At 52.0% G+C, this 23,619-nt stretch overlaps 9 protein-coding genes across 9 annotated transcripts; 4 read left to right on the top strand and 5 right to left on the bottom strand.

The window, feature by feature from the left end:
* Positions 1-766: 766 nt before the first annotated feature.
* Positions 767-1,738, bottom strand: LDX57_000889 (acetamidase/formamidase family protein; the record flags this gene model as incomplete). Its single annotated transcript, XM_046082534.1, has 1 exon — positions 767-1,738. The coding sequence occupies one exon, from the start codon at positions 1,736-1,738 to the stop codon at positions 767-769; it is 972 nt and encodes a 323-aa protein (XP_045938491.1).
* A 1,724-nt stretch (positions 1,739-3,462) lies between these two features.
* On the top strand, positions 3,463-4,551 carry LDX57_000890 (uncharacterized protein; the record flags this gene model as incomplete). Its single annotated transcript, XM_046082535.1, has 1 exon — positions 3,463-4,551. One exon carries the CDS (start codon positions 3,463-3,465, stop codon positions 4,549-4,551), a length of 1,089 nt encoding a protein of 362 aa, XP_045938492.1.
* Positions 4,552-4,806: 255 nt separating this feature from the next.
* On the bottom strand, positions 4,807-5,410 carry fkbp3 (peptidylprolyl isomerase family protein FPR2; the record flags this gene model as incomplete). The annotated part of the gene is made up of 2 exons (XM_046082536.1): positions 4,807-5,005; positions 5,181-5,410. 2 exons carry the CDS (start codon positions 5,408-5,410, stop codon positions 4,807-4,809), a joined length of 429 nt encoding a protein of 142 aa, XP_045938493.1.
* Positions 5,411-5,826: 416 nt separating this feature from the next.
* On the top strand, positions 5,827-6,978 carry LDX57_000892 (oxidoreductase, short-chain dehydrogenase/reductase family; the record flags this gene model as incomplete). The annotated part of the gene is made up of 6 exons (XM_046082537.1): positions 5,827-5,951; positions 6,027-6,227; positions 6,288-6,452; positions 6,536-6,679; positions 6,741-6,883; positions 6,950-6,978. The coding sequence occupies 6 exons, from the start codon at positions 5,827-5,829 to the stop codon at positions 6,976-6,978; spliced, it is 807 nt and encodes a 268-aa protein (XP_045938494.1).
* Positions 6,979-7,052: 74 nt separating this feature from the next.
* LDX57_000893 (DUF952 domain-containing protein) lies at positions 7,053-7,892 on the bottom strand. The gene is made up of 2 exons (XM_046082538.1): positions 7,353-7,892; positions 7,053-7,270 (listed from the first exon to the last, which is right to left on the bottom strand). The coding sequence occupies exons 1-2, from the start codon at positions 7,635-7,637 to the stop codon at positions 7,154-7,156; spliced, it is 402 nt and encodes a 133-aa protein (XP_045938495.1). The 5' UTR covers positions 7,638-7,892; the 3' UTR covers positions 7,053-7,153.
* A 911-nt stretch (positions 7,893-8,803) lies between these two features.
* On the top strand, positions 8,804-15,097 carry IQG1 (putative Ras GTPase activating protein). The gene is made up of 3 exons (XM_046082539.1): positions 8,804-13,219; positions 13,276-13,554; positions 13,609-15,097. The coding sequence occupies exons 1-3, from the start codon at positions 9,157-9,159 to the stop codon at positions 14,496-14,498; spliced, it is 5,232 nt and encodes a 1,743-aa protein (XP_045938496.1). The 5' UTR covers positions 8,804-9,156; the 3' UTR covers positions 14,499-15,097.
* Positions 15,098-15,251: 154 nt separating this feature from the next.
* ENT3 (Epsin-3, clathrin recruitment and traffic between the Golgi and endosome) lies at positions 15,252-17,207 on the top strand (the record flags this gene model as incomplete). Its single annotated transcript, XM_046082540.1, has 5 exons — positions 15,252-15,333; positions 15,404-15,435; positions 15,542-15,621; positions 15,707-15,788; positions 15,861-17,207. 5 exons carry the CDS (start codon positions 15,252-15,254, stop codon positions 17,205-17,207), a joined length of 1,623 nt encoding a protein of 540 aa, XP_045938497.1.
* Positions 17,208-18,847: 1,640 nt separating this feature from the next.
* On the bottom strand, positions 18,848-20,215 carry NBP2 (adaptor protein NBP2; the record flags this gene model as incomplete). The annotated part of the gene is made up of 1 exon (XM_046082541.1): positions 18,848-20,215. One exon carries the CDS (start codon positions 20,213-20,215, stop codon positions 18,848-18,850), a length of 1,368 nt encoding a protein of 455 aa, XP_045938498.1.
* A 1,914-nt stretch (positions 20,216-22,129) lies between these two features.
* Positions 22,130-23,536, bottom strand: LDX57_000897 (uncharacterized protein; the record flags this gene model as incomplete). The annotated part of the gene is made up of 1 exon (XM_046082542.1): positions 22,130-23,536. The coding sequence occupies one exon, from the start codon at positions 23,534-23,536 to the stop codon at positions 22,130-22,132; it is 1,407 nt and encodes a 468-aa protein (XP_045938499.1).
* Between the last annotated feature and the right edge of the window lie 83 nt (positions 23,537-23,619).

Raw genomic sequence — 23,619 nt, forward strand, 5'->3', positions numbered from 1 at the left:
CGGACTCAAGCTCGACAAGCACCAGGCAGAATGGCACCGCAGATCCAACCAACTCGAAGTCTACTCGATCATGGACCGTGCTATCGCGTAATTTCTAAACGTCCTCAACTCCTCCTCTACCACCTTCAGTCTCAGCGCAGCCTTCAAGACCTGAACAACGCAACACATCCACCTCTCCCTCTTTCGGCCACGGCCTCCGCCATCATCTATCCTTATACCTGGTGTCCTGATGTCCTCGCTCGTATGCACACTGAACGTGACACCGTCTTTGACCCCGATCCCTCCAACACCCACCCAAGACTAATTTATCCCCGAGCATGGAATGCATGACTGCGTGGAACAGAATCGGATGCTGTTGGGCGTCAAGAACGCGTTGACGTTGACGGACCCGTGGGTCCCTTTCTACGAACAATATGCGGAGTGGGATTAATCATATCCGAGAGAGGGCGTTAGGACGGTGCTTGGGGAGCGCGCATATCAGATTTCTCTTTGGGGGAAGTTATCCGACGGATGAGTTGCCTTAATTGTGAGGCTAGTTTGAGGGAGTAAGTATTCTTCTTGTACGTAGGAAGATTGATTTATGTGATGTGGAGGAGCGCATGGCTGATGACTTTCAAATGTATGTGTGATTGAACTTGTCATAAAAATTGGATACTATGCCACCTTCCAAAGAATCATCTGTTCATTAAGTATGGCTGGCAGCTAGTGCCTACCATCGCCTTCGCTGGTATTGAACGATAAATAAATCAAGCCCATCATGGTGAGATCAATCATGAAATATCCCCAACGGAATCGCCATAGAAACCAAATACTTCGGCATATTAACTACCTCGACGATCTGCAGGTTTCCCACCACGCTGGCCAGCATGTACGCATCCACACGAGACAACCCCTTCGTCGCTACCAGCCACTCAATAATATGGCGCACCGCCTGTTTGGACGCCTCCGTCAAGTCGGAGCCGAGTCCCGTCGCAGCGTATCGCCCGGACCTGCTCAGGACGGGATGATACAACGGCGTCTGTGCCGTCGAGTCGGCAGGCGGAATCTCATAATGAGGCGTCTTCACCCACGGCTGGTTCTTGCAGACCTCGAACCGCAACGTTGCCTTGATCGGCGTCTCGATGGCCGTCCCGCATACCTCGCCATGACCCTGTACTGCGTGGCCGTCGCCGCAACTGAACAGCGCCCCCGTCGTTTGCACGGGGAGGTACACGGTCGACCCGATCGTCAGATCACAGCAATCGATGTTCCCGCCTGCTTCGTTCGGTGGAATTACCGAGAGGTCGTTGTCTGAGGTGGCTGGGGCGAGACCCATGCAGCCGAGGAACGGACGCAAGGGGATAGAGACGCGATCATTGAGCGCGGCAGTCTGGGTGGTGCGGTCGAGGTGCCAGATGCGCAAGCTGGGCTGGGGGAAGTCTTCGGCTAGCAGACCGAAGTTGGGGATGACGGCCGACCAGCCCCAGTCGGCGGTTTGGAGGTCGAGGACTTCGACTTTGAGCGCGTCGCCTGGTTCAGCATCTCGAATGCAGACGGGCCCGAAGACCGGGTTGGCGATGCTAATGTCGAAGGCGCTGAGGGCGCTGGTGTCTGAGTCTTTGGTGATCTGGCCGTTGCTGCTGTCGATGGCGTCGAAGGTAAGAGTTTCCCCTGAGGAAATGGTCTGTACGGGGGATATGTTCTTGGACCAGCGGAGGTGAGAGTGGTTGCGGCCGATGTGTCCTGCTGGGGGAGTCATTATGGCGAGTTAGATCGTTTGGTAGAGGAAGGGAGGATGTGGTCTGTAGGTTTCACGAAGTTCAGGACAGAGAGGGGAAGAAAGAGGAATTTCCATGGAGTGAATAATTAGTAGCACAAACTTACTGGAAGTTTCACCGTAACAACAGCAAACCAACAAACAACATGACGCAAGGTGACACGAACTACGGGATCATGGAACCGAGTCTCGTGAGCGTTGCAGCTGACTGTAATGAGTGCTACCTAGAAATCATTCAACAACCCCGACTCGGACCCCAACGGAGCAAAGTGAAAGAAGAAGATATGATGCAACTCCCGCCGCAGTCTGCACATAGCCCTAAGTCACGGGGGGGAATCCAATCACCGGCGGCTTCCGACCCTTTCCCAGGGTCCAAGACTGATACGCGCTGGCCTAACATCCACTTGCCAATTAATTGGCCGAATAACGGAGCTTGGGCAGTTATCTGGGCTGTGCTGACCCCAGTGGGCATTGATCTTTCGTCTGGTGGCTGTTGGAGGGGCTGAGAACTACACCGGTGTGGATGTACCTCCTGCCTAATTCGGTCGCGTTCGATGTTTCTGTTATCTGATCGTTGGCCAGTCCTCATCAGGATCAATTCGAGGCATTCGGACTTTAGGCGAGGAATCCGGCATTTGATTTCTGGAAAATCCACAGCACTAGGTAGAATAGTTACCGAGTAAATCTCACTAAGCAGTGCCATGATAGGTTGCCTTGTCGGATGTACTCCGGAGATACATGCAGGTTCGGGCACAGTATATACGCACTCGACTGACTCGAGACAAGTGGTATATCCTTTTCCATAGATAGAGAGACTTTTGCTAGCTGGTTGAATCGACTGCATGGGGAAGGTAGATTGGAGCCATCCCGGTAGTTCTATACAAAGAAACTCTCTTGCACAAAGAAAGATTAGCTCGACCCGCTTGCTCGAGTGTAACCCTACGTTGTACCTCTACTCGGAGCTGTCTGCTTTCTTTGTCCATTGCCCGGAGTCCAGGAAATTATGGACGAATGAGTTGCCCAAAAGTGTGTGATGACTCGCTCCCTATCAGTATTCCATTTTTCTATGTGTATGAGCATTGCTGCGTCAGACAAATTGGTTGATACATCATGCTCCTAGAACAAACTGGTGCTAGTCAACTCTAAGATTTTGCCATTTGATTAACTCCTCATAGGCCCTAAACACTCTCAAGTCGATGTAATCGTGCAAAGGTGGCTGCCAGAGATGCTATCTATACAGTCGAGCAAAGCGACACCTCACAGCTTGCTCGTCAAAACACCGGCTTACTTTTTCAACATTTATACTTTCCTAGCTTTTGTTTACTTTCAAAATTACACGATGATTAGGTCTGCCAAATGCTTCCTGACGTACACGAAGATGCTTATTTCTCTTTAGTGAGTTAGGCAACGAAGTCTGCAGCAGACCTCTTTGGGTGAGTCAAGCTCAGAAGTAAGCACTCGGCTATTATCTCAGACAAGAGTAACTATGTTGGAATCCTTCCATATTGAGAGGTAAATACTGGCTCATCAAGCCAAAGTATACAATGCCTATCCGATTTATGCATAGTTTATGCACGGATCCCTTAGGTTTCGATTAGTCATTATGTTCATGTCGATGAACTTGGTTATGTGGAATCAGTTTCCATCTGATCCCCTCTTCTCATACTCCTCCAAGTTTACCCCCGAAATACTCTGAACCGCCCAGCATGGGCTGGGTAGGAGTGGTCACGCTTATTGCAACCGCTTGTTTCGTGCTTTACAAATACCCCCCTGCTTCTTGGACGCCGGACCCCTCGCCCCAGCCGAGATCGACACCCGAAGAGCAGAAGCCGCCTGTCATCCACGATGAGACGAAGCAGCCAGAGTCAGAACCTAAGCCCGTAGAGGCAGACGACACCAGCGCAGAAGAATCGCAGTCGACACCCAAGGCGTCGGCATCGAGTGCGCCTGCCCCCGAGGTCCCGACTTTCAGCCTCGACGCCGACGAGTCATCCTCGACCGCGCAGCCATCCTCCGACAGGAACCTCTCTCCCCAACAACAGCAACCTCAAAATGGATCGGCAAAGCCGCCTGTCGCAGTGCCGACGATGGCACCGCCCAAGGGCTCCCTGATGCCGCCGCCAACGGCGCCCCTGCCGCGCCGTCAGCCCAACGCCTCCAGTTCCTCATTAATGCCTCCCCCTCCGCCGCCGCGACTGCGTCCCACCATGTCGCAGAACCAGCAGCAACAGCAGCCCCAAACCCAACCGTCCTTGACCGTACCAGGCCGATTTCCCCCACGTCCTACGACCGGATCCAACTCCCTCCGTCCGCCCCCTTCGGCCGCCTCCTCGATGCGCGGCCCCCCTCCCAACCGCTCGCCAAACAGCCTCGCCCCGGCCAAACTCACCGCGAAGCCGTCCCCCTCGTCCAAACGAGCCGTCCTTGAACCGGGCTACTCGCCGCTCGACTGGGCGGCTCTCACCTCCAACCCGAAGAACAATCTGCGAGGAGCGAATCTCCCTCCGCATTTGATTCGCGTGACGCCGTCGCAGCTCAAGGCGCAGAACGGTCGCAAGGGAGCCGATGCCTGGACGTCGTACCAGGGCAAGGTGTACAACATCACGCCGTATATACCGTTTCATCCCGGAGGGAAGGGCGAGCTGCTTCGCGGTGCGGGGAAGGACTCGGCGAAGTTGTTCTTCGAAATCCATCCGTGGGTCAATTGGGATGCTATTCTTGGGGAGTGTCTAGTTGGGATATTGGTTTCGGAGAATGATGAGGGGAGCGAGAATCAGCTTGATGCGATGGATTGATATTTCCGCCATCACGCATGGGTCATGCTGATTGACTGGTAATAGCGTATATATTTGCATAGAAGACCGACATTATATGTACATTAGACATGATAGAGCTTCTTATATTGGACTGGGAGAGAAACGATACCCTCTGGTATGCTGTACAAAATCAAACACTACCTACCGCTCTGCTCTTCGTTATAGTATTTTATTCTTATCATAACACATGCATCATCCACCTCACTCATCCATCGTAACTCCCTAACGGATAATCTACAACTCATCCTGAACCTTAGCCTTCTCTTCCTCCTCTTCCTCATCCGCATCCTCGTTCTTCACCAACTCCGTCTCGAAGATCAACGTCGAACCAGCAGGGATCGGGCCCACGCCACGGTTTCCGTATCCGTACTCGGGTGGGATCGTCAACGTGCGCTTCTCGCCGACACACATGTCCAGGAGTCCTTCGTCCCATCTAATTAAGCAAATCGTTAGCATATGCTTTATACATTCATTCAGTCACCCCATCCTGACAGACTCCCAGCCCCTTTCATTCCCAGTGCCTCCATAAAGAGCGCCCAAAAGCAACCCAGGGAGCCCCATAGAACAACCAAACCCAAAGAAAAGCAAGAAGGAAAAGAAAAACAAACCCCTTAATAACCCTCCCAGCACCCAAAATAAACCGCAAAGGCGAGTTGCGCTTGTAGCTGGCATCGAACTCGGAGCCGTCGGCCGCCAGGGTACCGCGGTAGTGCATCTGGATGGTATCGTGTTTCTTGGTTTTGCGGGTGCAGTCGACCTTGTGGGTTGTTTCGATGCCGAGTTCCGCGGCGGCGGTGAGGGTGGTGAGGGCGAGGAGGAGGGTGGGGAGGAATTTCATTTTGAATTTGGGATGTGTTTTTGGATTGGATTAGATTGGGGATTGGTGTTTGTTTGAGGTGGATGGGAATCAACGTAAGGGAAGGGAAGGTAAATAAAAACGGAGTGGTGAGTGAAGCTTGCGGAGTGGAACTGGAGAAGAGGAGACGGGTTTGAGTAACGTGGTGGATTCGGAGATTAGTCTGCTGGGGGCTGGGGTTATCTCCGTCTTGGCGGCTCGTCTGTCGTTTGCGGAACTACTTATACAGTTGTAGTACTACCTTACCTACTAGGCACTCAGAGCAGGCTAGATGCAACGGTAGGGGCAGTAATTGAGGATACGATTCATCTTCTCTTCTTCTTCTCCCTCTGTCCCCTCAAAATGGCATCATTCCTGTCTAACAGAAATACATTACCTGAACACCACAATCTACAAACATGATCATCGAATCCGGCAAAGGAGCAGCCGTCCAACCAACCACGCCAGAACCCATAGGGACGTTCATCCAATACATCGGATCAGAAAAGCTGAAGGGCCAGAAAGTCCTCATCACAGATGGAGAGTATGCGCCTTCCCTCCCGCCTTGCCCGACTACCACATCGATACAGGTTATCTAATCATGATACTAATGGTATAGTTCCGGAATCGGCCGCGCGGCAGCAGTATTAATGGCAAAAGAAGGCGCCGATATCACGATTGCGCACGCCCCCGAGAAGACCGAGGAGGCGGAAGACACGAAGAGGTTGATAGAATCGGAAGATCGGGTCTGTCTGCTCGTGTCGGGGAACTTGTCGAACCGGGAATATTGTCGGAGAGCTGTGGAGGCACATTTACTCAGGTCGGTGACGTGCTTGCGCAGTAGCCAGCTATAAGAATTTAAGGCTGACTTTTGACTCAGGTTTGCGAAGCTAAACGTTTTAGTGAACAACGCATCGAGACAGAATCTGCACCGGGACCTATCACAGCATGCCCACGACAGAATAGGAACGATCTTTCAAGGCAATGCCGTCCAGATGATTGCCATGGCAAAATATGCGCTACCGTATATGTCGAGGGGTGATTCGTGAGTCTATACATACAGATACCGAGACAATAATACCCATCAATGAACGAGCCACTGAAAGCTAACTTTGCTTGTTATATTAGCATTATCAACACCACCTCCGTCGTTGATCTCCCCGGCGCAGATACCATGGCCGATTATGCAGCCACAAAAGGCGCCATTTTCGGCTTTACACGGTCATTAGCGCCGCGATTGATCCCGAAGGGTATCAGGGTTAACTGTGTAGCGTGAGTTCTACTTTTACCCAGTTCAATGGCAGGATCTAACGAGGTTGACTGGACACGGTAGTCCGGGGGCTATTTACAAGACCGTGCAAGGAGGAGCCGAGATGGAGGGTTTGGCATCGACTGGATTTCTCGTTCGAATCGTTGAGCCGAGTGCGGTTGCAACCAGTTTTGTCTTTTTGGCTAGCGCCCAGGCTTCGCTTTATTGTGAGTTTTATATGTTGTCTTTTGGTGGTGATCTCTCTCTCTCGAAATGGCTGACTTGTTATGTAGCTGGTTATATGTTTCCTTTGGATGGGTAGGCTATGACACAAGACAAGAGAGAGAGGGCGGGGGAGAAGGGAGAGAAATTGAAACATGAAGGAACTCAAGATAAGGCTCCTATGACATGACACGAAGTAGACACTACCCAAAGATGTAATCAAAGATATGTACAAAGCATGTAGCGGAAACACCAGGCCATCCTTGATGGTATCTTCAGTACAAAAGCCACGGCCTAGCTTGGGAGAGAGCCTTGTCCCATCCCGCTTCATTCGTCCAGATGCCGATACTCTCAACCTCATCCTTGCCTAACTTGAGATCGTTGTATAGGTGCTAGCGATTCGTTAGAACGTAAGTCCTGCCACTCAGAGAGATCCATACATAAGATAGGGCCACGGAAGGTAGAGAAACTTACAGGAAACAACCCCTCCTTTGGGCGCGGTCCGCATACATTGCCCTCGGGCGATTCCCAGCGAATATGCGGCGCTATGCGCGAGTAAGGGATCCGAAGAATGTAAATGAGAGGTTCATCTTTGAAGAAGAACTTGAGCGTGTTGGGCACCTGGAACGCCGTAGAGAGGTGGATGAATTTCGACTTCTCGTCGATCTCGCTGACCGGCAGTCGGTCCGGTAGCGGCTCTCGCACCGGAGACGTGGACGGGATGATTTTGTAGACGAAGGCTGGTTCGGCGTCTGTCATTTTCTTTTTCTTTTTTCTTTCTGGTGTTTCGTTTTCAGTGCGATTAAGTAGAAGCTTGTGGCGGTTAAATATTAAGATTGCGATAGATAGAGGGGCACGACCGGATGTGGTGGGGCTTGCTTGTCGGTGGTAACGCTGCCTTACAAAACAGGGCGCTAAGTTTCTATACTGGTACTTATATTGTAGGTTGGCAATTTGGCACGTTACCTAGGCATTCGTCATTGACCTCACTTGTGCCTTTTCGAGAAACTGCGGGCTCCCTGGTACTTGAGATCAATAGCCAGTTGAAAAGATCATATCGGGGGAGTATGGGGGTGGCGCAATCCTCGTGCGAACCTGAGCCTTAGGTGTAGATACCTATTGGCGGAACCGGGATTTATAGAGAAGGGTTGAGTCATGGACTTCTAGACGTTCTTTGACCCGTACAAAGGTCGCAATTGAATTAGATCGTTATGATGAAATCAGTAATATGGATTCATCTGCAAGACATATTGCGGTGTCAAATCCCGATTTGAGTGGGGCTTGAATCATAACGCCTTGCCTGGGTATATTAAATATTTCGTGCCGTCAATATACCGTAAGTAGATCACCCCTGCTGAAGATTATCGGCATTGCGCTCTGACGAACTTAGATAATCCCTGGTACCCGACAATGGGAGAAGAAGATATATACATATGCCGACACAGTATATTATCAGCGAATGCAGGTACAATTGATAGGTCTTCTTTGACCGGAGACAGGTTTTATCCACGTTCCTCTCGACATGAGGGGAAAATGGCCGATAGTGGGTCGATCGTTGAGGGACCGATCAGTCCGATTTCCCTGCGATTTGTATACGTAGACGTGCGGTCTCAATGAGTGTCGACTCCCTAGAGAATGCACAAAGCCGGAGATCCGTGGAAATGCCCAATGGGAGGTGAAACCTTGATTAATTTCCTTATCCCTCGAATTCCAGGGTAACCGCACCGACCGGGCAAGGCAAGTGGCTGGAGCGATGATCGACGTCACGAGCAGGGCAGTCTGTGGCGCAGCCACCTGATGGACGGGGCCATACCCGATCAGGAGATTTGTTTTCCCTGGGACGTGCCTTCCGATTTACTCTTGCTTTCTCCCCCCCGCTCCGTTGCTGCCGCTTTCCCTCTCTCCCTCTCTTTCTTCCTCCCTCTCTGGAATTCCTGGGAAGGTGCGACCATCTGGCTGGCCCCGTCAATTCTACGACCTGGATTACGTGAGTCTTTTCAATCACTTTGTTTTTCTCCAATCTCATCCATCGTCCGTTTCTCATTCACCCTCCTCGCCGTCTCTAGGTTTCGTACCCGTTTCTATAGGTACCAACCCGAGTCCGTCCGCTACCGAAGGGTCATGCCGCTGTCGGCCCCTTGATTTTCGCATTTATTTTCATCGCATTATTCGGTCAAATCACTGCTTCGGTTGGCGAAGCAGGCATGCGGCCAATTGAGCTCGACACTCCCACACCGTCGTTGGATTTTGTACTGTCACATCTAGAATCGCACCCGTGATGTCCCTCTCGCCGGCCTCTCTTCGACGTACGCAGACGGACTTTTCGACCGACACCTCGAGTCCGCTCCGTCATGGGTCGACAGCATCCACCAACTCCTCGATTTATTCCATCTCGTCGAACTCATTCGCACCAAGTCGCACGAGTACCGTTTCGTCAAATGCCTCGATTGGGTCTGTAGCCGGCATGGGTCACAAAAGAGGTAAAAGCGAATACAACGCCATGACTGGCGACAAGACACCTCGACCGGGGATTTCCAGTGCTGCCACGACGTATGAGAATATCCGCCGTTCCTTGCGACCACTGCCCCAGGCCCCAAACGCCTCTCCGCCAGCCAGCAAGCCGTCAGCCTACCGGCATACGCGGAGCCAAACTGTCGACAACCCCCAGTACTGGAAAGAGAACCGCCCGCAGACCCCCGAATCGCGCCCGTCTAATCATGCGGACTTTGAACCTCTGAAGACAAAAGATTTGTACGCCGCGCAAACGCCCCCGACAACCAACTCACCCAAGAATTACTCTCCTCGACCAGCCTCACCCCTTACGCCGACTCAACCCAAAGCGCAACATTCACACAGTCTGTCAAATCCACCTGCTTTCAAAACGGCTTTATCTGCCCCAGAGCTGGAGATTTTCCAGAAATCGTCGACTGGCCATCTCCGAACCTTGTCGAAATTTGCCAAGTCCAGCGAAACCGAAGATTTTGCCATTGACAGTCATACTCCATCGGTCGTTGGCTTACAAGGACGACGACGCTTGAAGCGGACGAATTCGGTATCTGTCAGCCATGGCCCGGCTGCGACAGCAAGGAAGAACGCATCGGCATGGACGGCCGGAAATTGGATGGATCAACAGCGACAGTTCCTACAGGCGTATGAGTATCTTTGCCACATCGGAGAGGCCAAGGAATGGATCGAAGAAGTGATTCAAAAGCAGATCCCACCCATCGTTCAGCTCGAAGAAGCTCTCCGGGATGGAGTGACGCTCGCAGAGGTCGTCCAGGCGATGTACCCGAACCGCAACTTTCGCATATTCAGACATGCGAGGCTGCAGTATCGTCACTCGGACAACATTGCCTTGTTCTTTCGGCTACTGGACGAGGTAGAGCTGCCGGAGCTTTTTCGGTTCGAACTGATTGATTTGTACGAAAAGAAAAACATTCCCAAAGTTATCCACTGCATTCATGCGTTGTCGTGGCTCCTGTTTAAAAAGGGACTTGTCGAGTTTCGAATGGGTAATCTTGTTGGCCAGCTGGAATTCGAGCATCATGAGCTTGAGCAAATGCAAAAGGGTCTAGACAAGGCGGGTGTGAGCATGCCCAGTTTCTCGGGTATGGCAGCCAACTTCGGCGCGGAGCCTGAGCCAGAGCCCGAGCCCGAGCCCGAATCTGAGGAGGATCGAATCCATCGAGAACTATACGAGAACGAGGGGGCGATCGCGGAATTTCAAGCGCAGCTTAGGGGAGCGATGCTCCGACTGCAGCTTGGGAATTTGATGAACGATTTATGGGACTTCGAACCACTGCTGATTGACCTTCAAGCTCGCCTTCGCGGCGATTGGGCTCGCCAGGTCATCCAATATCGGCTGGATATGCGAAAGTTTGCGGTCAATCTCCAAGCGAGCTGCAGGGGGTTCATCGTGCGATCTCGCCAGAAAGGGGACATGGAAAGCTACCAAGCCCAAGAGTTCGATATACTACAGCTACAATCGATCATCAGAGCTTCCAAGGCTAGATCCCAAGTTAATTATCTGCGAAGCCAGATGCGAAAAGGGGAATCCGGCGTGAAGCGCTTCCAGGCTGCTATTCGAGGTGCTCTGCAGCGCAAGGAGATGGGTGACCTGTACGCCGATCTCGAGGACGCGGAGGGTGGAATCCAATTATTGCAAGCCGCAGTTAGGGGAGCCCTACAACGCCAACGGTTCTCACAGCAACACGATGCGACTCGGTCTGCTGAAGAGAGTGTGAAGCATCTGCAGGCTTTCATACGGGGTGGCTTCCTCCGCAAAGAAATGAGCGCGCAATACGAAAAGCTCGACGATGCCCGGCGCAACGCGGAGCTCCTGCAAGCAACAATTCGAGGGATGCTGACCCGCAGTTCAGTTGCGCACACTCTGGACAGGCTTTCCAAAGACACACCATCAATCCTTGCGATCCAAGCCGGGGCAAGGGCCTTAGCAGTTCGAAAGCAACAAGCCCAGCTAGCAGAAGCGCTTTCAAAGACGGAGGATCAATGTATTGATTTACAGGCTGCTGTACGTGGAGGCGCTCTCAGGGAGCGTCTCGAGCACCTGCGATCCCAATTAGCCGAGCACGTGCCATCAACTGTTGACCTTCAAAGCATTCTCCGGGCACAGGCTGTCCGAACGCACTTGGACTCGCAGCGAGAAGCCTTGGAGAGCGAGAGCGCCCGTATTCTCGACATGCAGTCAATGGCTCGTGGTGTGCTCTTAAGGCGACGCCTTGAGGCTGATGCGGATGCTTTGCAACAGCAGGAACTCGCCATTGTTGACCTCCAGGCTCTTGCAAGAGCCGCGATTCTGCGTATTGAGGTAGGCGGAATACTCGAGGACCTGGAAGACTGCGAAGATGAAATCAGTCAGCTCCAGGCACAGATCCGGGCAATGCTCGTCCGCGTGGATGTTGGGCAAGATTTGGCCGACCTGGCTGCTGAGGAAGATGTCATCACTGACCTCCAAGCGCACATCCGGGGACACCTTGTTCGGTTCAAATTCGAAGAAAAACGACACTATTACCGAGCCAACATGGAGAAGGTCATCAAGGCACAAAGCTTTGTGAGAGGCAGGATCCAGGGACAAGCATACAAGAGCTTGACAAGTGGCAAGAACCCACCGGTTGGAACGGTCAAAGGCTTTGTCCATCTTCTCAACGACAGCGAGTTCGATTTTGACGAAGAAATTGAATTCGAACGCATGAGAAAGGTGGTCGTTCAACAGGTCCGGCAAAACGAACTGGCTGAGCAATACATCAGCCAACTCGACATCAAAATTGCTCTGTTAGTGAAAAACAAGATTACCCTCGATGAAGTTGTGAAGCACCAGAGGCATTTCGGTGGCCATGTGGGCAGCCTTCTTCCAAACCGTGAAATTTCCTCAAAGGACCCCTTCGACTTGAAGGCACTGAACAAGACGTCACGACGAAAGTTGGACCAATACCAGGTGTTATTCTTCCTTCTGCAAACGCAGTCTCAATATCTTGCCAAGCTCTTCCGAAGGTTGCGTGAGCAGAACACGGCAGAGAAGGAGTACGAGCGGATTCGACACTTGATGATGGGACTCTTCGGATACTCTCAGAAGAGACGCGAGGAATACTACCTGATTAAGCTTCTGGCGCGTTCTGCCAGGGAGGAGATTGAGAGCTTCGATTCACTGCAAGAATACCTGCGCTGCAACTCCTTCTGGAACAAACTCTTCGCCTCGTACATCAAATCGCCGCGGGATCGGAAGTTCATGCGTGATGTTCTGGGCACTGTGGTGCGGGAGAATGTGATCGACAACCCCGAGCTGGATCTAGAGAGCGACCCGATGCAGATCTATCGTTCTGCTATGAATGACGAAGAGCTCCGAACAGGCAAGAGAAGCCGTCGTCGTCCGGATATCCCTCGAGAAGAAGCTATCAGAGACCCCGAGACAAGGGCGACCTTTATCCAGCACTTGCAGGACCTTCGTGACATTGCTGATCAATTCTTCGCTGCTTTCGAGGAGCTCCTGTACCGCATGCCCTTCGGTATTCGCTACATTGCGAAGGAGATGTACGAGGGCCTTCTTGCTCGATTCTCCAAAGAAGACCCTGGCTTTATCCTGCAGACTGCGGGCCACTGGGTGTGGAGAAACTACTTCCAGCCCGCTTTGGTGGAACCTGAGAAGTTTGGTGTGGTCGATCGCGGGCTTACCCAGGAGCAGAAGCGGAACTTGTCGGAGATCGCAAAGGTTATTGCTCAGGTTGCATCCGGAAGACTATTCGGCGCAGAGAATGTCTATCTCCAGCCATTGAATAGTTACATCGGAGACTCGATACAACGACTGGGTCAAATATGGGGCGACAGTAAGTAACTGTTCAACGTACGCTTTGAAAATGATGGACGCTGACACAGATCGCAGTGGTCACTGTGCAAGACGCCGAGGCCTATTTTGATATTGACGAGTTCAACGATCTTTACGCTAAGACAAAGCCAACTCTATACATCAAAATGTCTGATATCTTCTCCATTCATCAGCTTGTTGCTTCGGAAATTCATTATATCTGCCCGAATCCCGACGATATCCTGAAAGAGATCATACGCGATCTCGGCAATGTCAAATCGAACGAGAACGAGCTGATGAGTGTCAATTCCTCGGAGATCAACCTTACATTGAACCCCAAACTTGCGCAGACCGAAGGTAATTCCGACTGTACCGTTATTTTTGAAGGACGAATAACTAACTGAATTGCAGATCCGGAGGCGGATATCAAGGCCCTATTCATGGAAACTAAGCGATGCGTGCTCTACATCATCCGAGTCCAAACGGGCGCCAACCTTATGGAGATCATGGTGAAACCCCCGACGGAAGAAGACGAGGAAAAATGGATGACGCTGGTGCGCGATGAACTCAGCGCGAATAACACGCGCCAAAGTGCTTACTCCGACGCCAACACTATGGTCGACATCGCGTCCATGAGCTACTCAGAGTTGAAACGGACGGCCCTCGAGAACATCCTCCACCTTGAACAAAGCAGTAGAATTCGCCGGGACAACTACTACCAGGATCTTCTCAATGCCATCGCCATCGATATCCGAACGAAGCATCGCCGCCGGATTCAGCGACAACGCGAATTGGAAAGCACTCGCCTCACAATGACTCGACTGAATGACCAAGCTGCTTGGCTGGACCAGCAGCTCAAGACATACAACGACTACATCGAACAGGCAATGGTGACGTTGCAGAACAAGAAGGGCAAGAAACGTTTCCTTATGCCATTCACCAAGCAATGGGATCACCAGCGCGAGCTCCAGAAGTCCGGAAAGGTCTTCAAGTTTGGTTCCTACAAGTATTCAGCCCGCAACCTGGCAGACAAGGGCGTCCTGGTCCACTGGAAGGGGTACACTGAGCGTCAATGGGACCGAGTTGATCTGACCATCTCAAGCAACGAAGTCGGCGTTTTCACCCTTGATGGAAGCAGTGGTCCAATGATGGTTCCCGGAGCCAATGCCCAGGTGCCGCTGGACGATTTGCTACAGGCCCAGTTCAACAACATGCAGTTCTTGGACTTCTTCGAGGGACATTTACGAGTCAACGTCAACCTTTTCCTCCATCTCATCATGAGGAAATTCTATAACGAATGATTGCCTTCCAAATTTGACGACGGGATTTCAAGGTGTTTATCTGTTTACTTCTCTTTGCTTTATTTTCGCCCCCTTTGCGGTGTGTCTTTTCAATATTTTCTCGCCATTTTCCTTTTTTGCTCATGATGCACACACTCATTCAGGACATACTCCTTTATTTTATGATATGTCAGGCAGAGAAATCCTACCCGACATGATGTATCACTCGGCACATGCAGGATCTCAATGCCTTGATTGTTTACGCTTCGGATTACCCCTTTGTTACGTTTTGCACGCTTTGATTTTGATGATATGATTACCCTGCATGCTTGCAACTCTGTTCTTTGTTATTCTTTCTTTTTCTTGTGATGATTTAGACGACTCATGTATGTATGTATCGAATAGTATTGTTTAGTACATGATGTCGTCCTGGCAATGATAGTTTTGATTCTCCCATGGAACCAAGTAGGCATCTGTAGTACGTTAGTATGTGAAAGTGATTGTGGCCTGTTCGTCTGTAGAATCAACCAAATTAATACCAGGGACCATGCGATGGGATAAATGAATTAATTAACATGACGTTTCGCAGCAGGTTCAGGGGCTGCCACGTGACCGCCACCTCTTGGAGCCCAACGGCGATGCCAGCTGGATCGATTGTTTCCCTCGACTCTCCCGCTCGTCTTCTCCATTGCGCTCGCTCGTTCCCCGTCGGCCTGTCTTTGTCCTTGATCCAATTGACAGCGTGAGGATATTCTAGGTTGTTCTCACAACACCATGGATTTCTCCAATCTCAAAGACCAGGTCAGCAACCTGACCTTGTATGACCTCAAGGCGGGTGTCCGCAAGGTGCAGAATGGTGAGTTCCAAGCTTTCCCCTCCGCAGGCAGGTTTTGGCCTGCTCGCGACTCTAACTGACTTGTCTGCAGCGGTAATGAACTACACCGAAATGGAATCCAAGGTTCGTCGCCGCATCCTTTCGTTCCGCATCCTCCGAGTCCTCCGCTTCCTCGATGCGTTGCGGGGAATTGCTTGTCTTTGATGACTTGGTCGCTCATCTTCAATAGGTCCGAGAAGCTACCAATAACGAACCATGGGGTGCCTCGACCACGTTGATGCAGGAAATCGCCAACGGAACTCACAGCTAGTTAGTTTTCGTCCCTCCCTCCCCTTCGAGATCGTTGTTTCGTCGCGTGGCGCAGGAAGACCGGGCGCTGATTGAAGCTCCACAGCCAACTACTCAACGAGATCATGCCCTTGATTTACAAGCGTTTCACAGACAAGACCGCGGAGGAATGGCGACAGATTTACAAGGTATTTTTTCGATTTGTCGGTCACCGGTTGTTCGAGGGAAGCTTGCTAACGCTTTCGCGCCAATACCGACAGAGCCTCCAACTATTGGAATTTCTGGTGAAGAACGGATCGGAACGAGTGGTTGACGACGCGCGGTCGCACATGTCCTTGCTTCGAATGCTGCGTCAATTCCATTATATCGACCCGAACGGAAAGGATCAGGGTATCAACGTGCGCAACCGGTCGTCGGAGTTGGTCAAGCTGCTCGGGGATGTCGATCTCATCCGCTCCGAACGGAAGAAGGCCAGGGCCAACCGCAACAAGTTCGGCGGTTTCGAGGGCGGCGCGTCCGTCGGCGGAGGATTCTCGGGCTCGAGCGGGCGATACGGTGGCTTTGGCAGTGAGAGCATGTCCTTCGGTGGATATAGCGGGGGCGTGTTCGGCGACGGCGGCGGGTTCGGAGGTGCTTCGAGTGAATTCCAGGACACCGCGGCGCGCCACGGCAACCGGTTCGACGAATATGACGAATATGATGAAGGAGGTGCCGCTCCGGCTGCTCGTCCCAGTCCTCCGCGTGCTGCTCCCCGACGAGAGGCGAAGCAGCCGGAACCTCCGAAAGCGCCGCCGCAAGAGGATCTCTTCGACTTCGGTGACGAGGAGGTTGTCACTTCGGCTCCTACGACGTCGACTGCGGCCGGCAAGCAACCCGCGGCCGGCGGCAGCAACGGCCTGGATATTCTTGACGCCAACCCCATCGACGATGACGACTTTGACGATTTCCAGTCCGCAACCCCCGCGCCCCAGCCGGCAGCGTCGTCGAACCAATTCGGCATCCCGCCGCCCGCCTCTACCGCCAGCACAACCTCGAGCACTCAGTTCGCGGCCCCCAAGCCGGTCTCGGGGACTCAAGGGTCGAACCTGAACGGACTGGTCGGATTCACCTCGATGACCCCTACGCCCACCTCCAGCACGATGGCTTCCCCCACGCTGTCGCAGAGCTCCCTGATGCAGCCGGCCCAGCAGCAGAAGCCGGCCCAGCCCAAGCCCACGGGCTTCCAGGCCGCCACCCCCAACTACTTCACCTCTGTCCACGCCAACAACAACACGGCCCAATCTCCCTCCACCTTCTCCGGCCACCGACCCGGCATGCCGTCCACCTCCTCATTCGGCTCCGCCACCGCTCCTTCCACTGCCGCCAAGCCCGCCGCGTCCAAGTCCTCCGGCGGCGACGCCTTCGGCTCCCTGTGGTCCAACGCCAGTGCCACTGCCGGAATCCAAAAGTCCTCGTCGACCGCCAGCAAGGGACCCAACCTGGCCAGTATGGCCAAGGAAAAGGCCAGCGCCGGCATCTGGGGCGCCCCTGCCTCGTCGCCTCAGGCTTCTCAGCAGACTCAGTCTTCTAAACCGGGGGGTTCCGCATTCGATGACTTGTTGGGTTAAATGTTGTTTTCTTGTTCTTTTTTCAAGCTTGTTGTATCTTTATTCTACTCCATTTTGCTTCAATTTCAAATTTCGTCTGATGCTTTATACTCCCACTTTTCTTCTTCATCTTCTTTCTCACCTCTCTCTTTCTTTCTGCCTTTGTCTTTGCCTTTACTCGTTCTGGCTTGATCTCTTGGGGGAAAAATTACAATTATCTTATCATATGGACTCGAGTCGAATCGATCTTCTTGTCAATTCCATGCTACTCCATCTCATATTCCATCTTTTTCTCCCTCCATCTTCCCTGCTTTTGCATTTACTCTTCATTCTTTTTCTTTCTTCAGGGAAACAATCATCCGTGATTAGGACAAGAGGACAGGAACTATAGGGTAGGTATGATATGGCAGGATATGACATGGTATGGCCGGATCAGATCTGATAAAAGAAACTAAACAAAAATAAACGACATACATACCGTGCATAGTGAACCTACCTAGCGCACACAGACGAGATAGGGCGGACAGAGAGAACCATTAAAACAAAAAGCCTGAATAGCTACCGAATACAACAAATATTTTATTACATTGGACCTTGTAATAGTTTCTACATTCTGCTGGTAGGGCTGGTTTGCTAACTACAGTACATATGTACATAACTATCTATTACCCATTGCCTAAGATAGGAGTGTCATTTGCTCTGGTTAGTTGTACATTTGTTTGTAAGTAGTGTCTTTCCTACTTCACTTAAGGTATGTGGATTGTAGGTAGACATGTAGATCGGCTAGGCACACCTGAAAAGAAAGGAAAACCCTCTAAACCAGACCTCTCGACAAGGAAACTAGCATGAAAGATAGATGGATAGGTAGATGAATGAGATAGAGTATAGTTATATATCGAAGATCAAGAATCTAGGTAATGCAATGAGACAAAGAAAAATGCGACGCCGACGCTGAAGAGTATACAAATCGAAGAAAGAGACGTGAGAACTTCAGAAACAAGAAATCAGATGGCAACAAAAAGACAAGCATTTCGGATGAGGCAGGAAATAGCGTATTTACAGGGGAATAAATCCCACCACATATTTCATAATATAATAAGGTCAGGTTAGGTCAGATCGGTCAGATCAGACGCACCCGGTCATAGGTAGCCGTTGAGTGACTGGTCACCCACTCCCATCCGATTCCTCCTTTACTATTCCAACACCTAAGCTTGAGCGAGTTGCTAGTACTCCCATGCTAGGTGAACCAGGGCAAAGATAAGATAGAATTGTCTGGACGGGACCGAGGATCAGAATCATGAAACTCTATCGTATCATGGATGATGATATGTAAGTAATGTATGAATGTATGTGTGATGTGATATGCATGCATGCAAAGATAAAAAAGAAAAAGCAGGACGATTCTCCTTCCCAATCATATGAAATGGTGGATACCAGATGGTATTCATTTCACCATTTTCAGGTATATTCCAATCAAAATTCAAGTGCGAAGTTCAGATCCCGTTCCGACCTGGGAACAGGATAAAAATAAAAGAGGTTGAAGCAGGGATAAAGATGCTAAGACGATCATGATGCAGATGGTAATGAGACTGACAGAAATAGAACGATTCGAGGTGTTGGAAGAGGTGGCATTGAGGGCAGAAAAAAGGACCAGAACAAGCTCATGACTTCGTAATATCCTCTGATTTGTTCTCTGAGATTGGTTCCGTTGCCGAGGCCCCTTGTTGGGATGGGGATTGGAGAGTATGTGATGTGTTCGAATTCGAGTCCCCACCCGCGGTGACCGTCTGACCTTCCTGGGTTGTCTGCCCATTGGCGATGGCTTGCGTCAACTCGTTGCCAGATCTCAGTGCATCCTGGTCATCTTGAGTGGGTGTGATGGCTTGCTGGGAGTCGGTTGAATCCGGGCTGACGTGTTGCGTGTGGTTCCCAGTCAATTCGACGTCGGACTCTCCATTCAGCGACGTCAACCCTCCCTCGATGTCTCGAAGTAGCCGCACGAATTCCTCCGGCACCAGGCCGCTCTCGCCGGTTTTAGGATCCTCGGCAACCAACCAGCCCTGGCCGTGTCGGTATGAGACAAAGATCACCTGGCCCTCCGTCAGGGGAAGTTCATTCTCGTGCTCCCGAGTGAAATCAAACAGGGCAACGGCCTTCCCATGCATCTCCTCGTCAGGACATCCTACGGCGAATTGGAAATCTCGAGAGTAACGGTCCCCTCCATAATCCTCCTCCGAGTCGAACGACTCCGGCTCATAGCCCTGGTATCCTTCGTAGGCACCGGCGTGCGAATATCGGCTCTCGGAGGCCGGATAAGTGACGTATTCACCACCGGGCCCGTCGTCGGCTGCATCCTCATCGTTCACATAGTACGTCTCACTGCCATCTGCGTTCATACTGACAAACGTTCCGCGTTCCGCGCCGCCGAAATAGTCCATGCCGCCCTGATCATTGGGGTTCCTGCTCTTGTGTCCATTCAAATCCGTTCCGGTCGACTTATTCTTTCGGTGTCGGGGCGTCGTAAATACCGGACTGTGCAAGTCTTCATCTTCGCTGTATGGAGGCCCGTCGCCGAACGACATCGCAGGGAGTTGTTGATGCCCATAGCTATGGTCTGTGCTCCATGGTCCGGTTGACCACTGCCCACGCGACGTGTCCCATGGAGCCGGGGGGTCTGACAGACGTCGGTGTTCGCTCACCGGGGAGGACATTCCCGAAGCACGTGGTGGCAACGGGCCATAGTGGAGCGGATGGATCGAAGGGTAGGCGAAATCCCGAACGAGCGAGTACGGCAAGCTGGAGTGGAAGATGGGGAAGACGTGCGATCCCGGACGCGACCGGTTTTGGGAGGCGAGGGAGATGTTGGATTGCGTGGAAAGGCGATCTTTCGCATACGACGATCGCTGTCGAATTGGCGGCTGCGGCTTGACGGTGCCATCTGTGATTATAGGAGGCAAAACCGCGAGACTCTGCGAGGGATCGTGCTGCGACGAGAGTGGCGAGGTGGTCGAAGTCATGGTGGTCGTCATGGATGTGTTTCTCACAATGTGTGAGGGCGAGAAGGAAAAGAGAAAGGAAGAAGAAAAGTGACGGTCGCGTGTCAGGAAGTTTTCGAGTCAGGTAATGTCAGAAACTTAGAAAGCAAGCTGACACTAGGGAGGTTCACGATCGAAAGAAAAGAAAAGAAAAAAGATGCTACGTCCTAGTTTGGCATCGCGAGACCATCCACCCACAAACTCTACTAGACGTGAAACCGGGGGACCGAAAGCTTGATGTCAACAAGCAGTATCCAGCCGAGCGAATTTCCACAGGTCGAAGGGATGAGCAGTGTGAAACGACGGCGAAAGAAGCATGCGACCCAAGCTTGGAGGGGCACCTGGCGGACTCCTTGCGTTGCAAAGCACGATCCGAACGGGGTGGTCGGGATATGTTGTGGGAGGCTGCGCTACGGGGAAAGACAGCCCGAATCCAGGGACAACCGCGGCCAGCGAAGATCCGAATAGAAATAACTAAGCGCCAGAGAAGCGAGGTGGCCTCAATGGGTTTTTGTCGGCAAGTTGCTGCACGAATCGACGACGATCAATAGTAGGTGATAGGTAAGGTGCGGCTATCGATCGCAGACCGAACTCTGTACGAGACCGCTTCGGGAGGGTTCGAGACAAGAGAATTGTCACCAATGAATGAAGAACAATCCAGCGGAAGAAAAGAAAAGAAGGAAACCCAGGAAAATTCCGAATAGGCGACGGAGTGAGATTAGACAAGTCGTGTGGGTGGCCAATGATGGAGAGGATGCCGCGCTTGAGAATGAGAAAGAGAGAGACAGAGTTCGAGGTGGTCGAGGGCAGACGGGGAATTCTAATAATAGCAAAATTAATTAGATAAAATTAAAAAGTAACAAGGCGCCAGTGAGTGTCAGAGAAAGTGGATTACCAAAGACGGCACTACTCACGTAGCCTGGCAGACTAAAAGAGGAGAGCGAGGGCAAATGGGGAGGGGGGACACGAGAAGAAAATTGAAAGAGGGGGTGGGCATCAATCGGAGTGCATGACAACACCTGCAGGAGAGAGGTAGGTAGGACCTGGACTGGACTGTGGTGGGAAGAAGAGAAGAGAGGGGGAGGGGGAGGGAGGAAGAGAGGGAGCAATTCCTCAGCAGTGAGGGTACAAAGCACAGGGTACACAGTAGTAGTACTGTAGCAGAGTACAGTAGTAGGAGTAAGAGGGCAAGAGCGAGGAAAGACGTGCCGGAGATTACTTACAGTGTGAAGACAAACTGAAGCGTTAAGGATCAACGAGGCGCAGTCGGCAGGTGGAGCTCGGTCAGGTCTTGCTGTTCTCAACCCTGATTATTCGCTGGTTGTAAGCGCACAGCAGATGCAGGGCCGCGAGGTAATCTGGGAGCGAGAGACTGCAGAGATCGTGAGCAGCAATGAGAAATGGGGAGGAGACCGAGAAGTGCATCACCATCTCGTGCTTCTTTTCTCGGCCACTTTTCCCAGACAGCACGTGATCTCCACGCGCGGCCTAGCGTGTTTCACCTGAGGATGCCTGGCGCCAGGGCTTTTGATGCCTGAGACTGGCCCTTGCGTTGCCAAAGTCCGGGGCTGGCCACCCTCATTTACTACGGACAGTATTCTATATTTACGAAGACACCACAAAATAATGATCAGTCTAGTTTGAACTGTAGACAGTGCTTCAATCCCTCGCTATGCTATGCACTTATTTTACTAAAAGATTAAACATATAGAAAAAATCATGTAATTTTGGAAAACAACAGTACTAACACATTGACCCCCAGCCGGCCACTGCCAGACCCTAACATGAATGCAGAAAGAATGAACGGCGCATCTCTTGGCTGCCAGACAAAAATGGAAATGAAAGCAATTCCAAATCTAGGTGCAGCTATGTCTCCAATGCAAGGGGTATGTGTATGTGTATGCAGCATCAATACGATCCCGAGCAACCACTGGGCTGGACGGTCTTCACCACTGTCTTGAATGTGGTCAATGTGACCGGCTCAGGCGATGTTGGAGTTGTCGTGGGCTGCACGAAGACTGCGGGTTGCAAAGAGCTGCTTGTATCTTCACCTTCACCGGTACTCTCGTCGCCATTCTCATCTTGATCAGGATCGTCGAGGGTTCCGGTCGGTGCTGAGAATGAAGTTACCAGAGTAGTTGATTCCGACGCCGCGTCTTGCGAGGTGCTGCTGGCATCTTCAATCTCTTCGGTATTCTTGTCGCTCTCGTCTTGGGGCCCAGTCGGTGTTGGGAATGAAAACTCGGTGACTGATCCCACCGAGTCTTGCGAGGTGCTGCTTGCATCCTCACTCTCACCAGCACTATCATCACCCCCATCTTGATTCTCGTCATCTTGAGACCCGGTCGGTGTTGGCGATGAAGCAGAAGTGGCTGACTCCATGTCCGCGCCTTGCGAAGTGCTGCTTGCATCTCCACCGTCGTCGTTAAGAGGAACGTCGAAACTGGAGCCCATCGTTCCGATGAAACGGGCCTTGACAGCGGCGCGATTCAGAGATTGACCGTCGACATACTTGACAGGCATGCGTTCTTGCGTGTTGGGCTTCTTGACCACGTCCACGTCCATACAAGTCGTATAAACCTCTTGCTTTCCGCCAGGCAAGCCCGGATCGACGCCCTTGGCAGTCGGCCAATCCCAGACCCAGTAGAGGGTGTAGGGCTTGTCCGAGGGAAGATTCTGCGGCAGCCTGATATCCTGCTGACACCACAGATCGGCGCCCATCAACTGATCCGCCTGGTGGGGAAAGTCAGTCTGGCGCTTCTGGGAGATGGCACCGCCGTTGATCTGATAGCACTGGCCGTCGTCGAAGTCCTGGGTGGACAACAGCACGCCGCGTTTATCGCCGCCGCTACCGTCCTTGTTCCAGACCTTGTGGATGGCCTCCAGTCGATCATTCTCCTTGGGATCGGTGGTGCCGTAGACATACACCGTCCCGCGGTTCTTGGGCTTGCCGGCCTGCGTGTCGGGCAGCGTCACATGGCCATTCTCCTGGTATCGAAGGGCGATGGCATCTCCCGCGGCTGCCTGCAGTCGGGGATTTCCCTCGCTCTGGACTTGCTTCTTCTGCGAGTTCATGCACATGTCACCGGTGACGGCGGACATGTTTTTGGCGTCCGTCGCTGATAGCAAATGGGTCATGGTGCCGTCGTTGAAGTTGGGCGCGGTACGAGGGACGTTCCCGCGCGGATAGCCTGGAGATCCGATGAAGGTTCCGTTGGGGGCAATGACCGTGAGTTGTTCAACCCAAGTATGGGCGTTCGAGGCCACGGCCAAGAGAGTCAGGAGCATCAGCCCCGGTGCATTAGACTTCACCATTGTGATGTGTGGGTTTTGTGCGTTTTTGGTTTGATTTTGGCGAAAGATACCGACCAGCGGAGTATATCAGAAAGATAATTGAG

The sequence above is a fragment of the Aspergillus melleus genome (genome assembly GCF_016097325.1).
Source record: "Aspergillus melleus strain CBS 546.65 chromosome Unknown contig1, whole genome shotgun sequence".
In the NCBI taxonomy this organism is placed as follows: domain Eukaryota; kingdom Fungi; phylum Ascomycota; class Eurotiomycetes; order Eurotiales; family Aspergillaceae; genus Aspergillus; species Aspergillus melleus.

Excerpts from the sequence above, each read along its gene's own strand:
- IQG1 (XM_046082539.1), top strand. The coding sequence starts at position 9,157 with ATGTCCCTCTCGCCGGCCTCTCTTCGACGTACGCAGACGGACTTTTCG. Across the intron at positions 13,220-13,275 it reads GGGTCAAATATGGGGCGACA|TGGTCACTGTGCAAGACGCC; the intron begins GTAAGTAACTGT and ends CACAGATCGCAG. Across the intron at positions 13,555-13,608 it reads CAAACTTGCGCAGACCGAAG|ATCCGGAGGCGGATATCAAG; the intron begins GTAATTCCGACT and ends ACTGAATTGCAG.
- LDX57_000893 (XM_046082538.1), bottom strand. The coding sequence starts at position 7,637 with ATGACAGACGCCGAACCAGCCTTCGTCTACAAAATCATCCCGTCCACG. Across the intron at positions 7,271-7,352 it reads CAAAGGAGGGGTTGTTTCCT|CACCTATACAACGATCTCAA; the intron begins GTAAGTTTCTCT and ends ACGAATCGCTAG.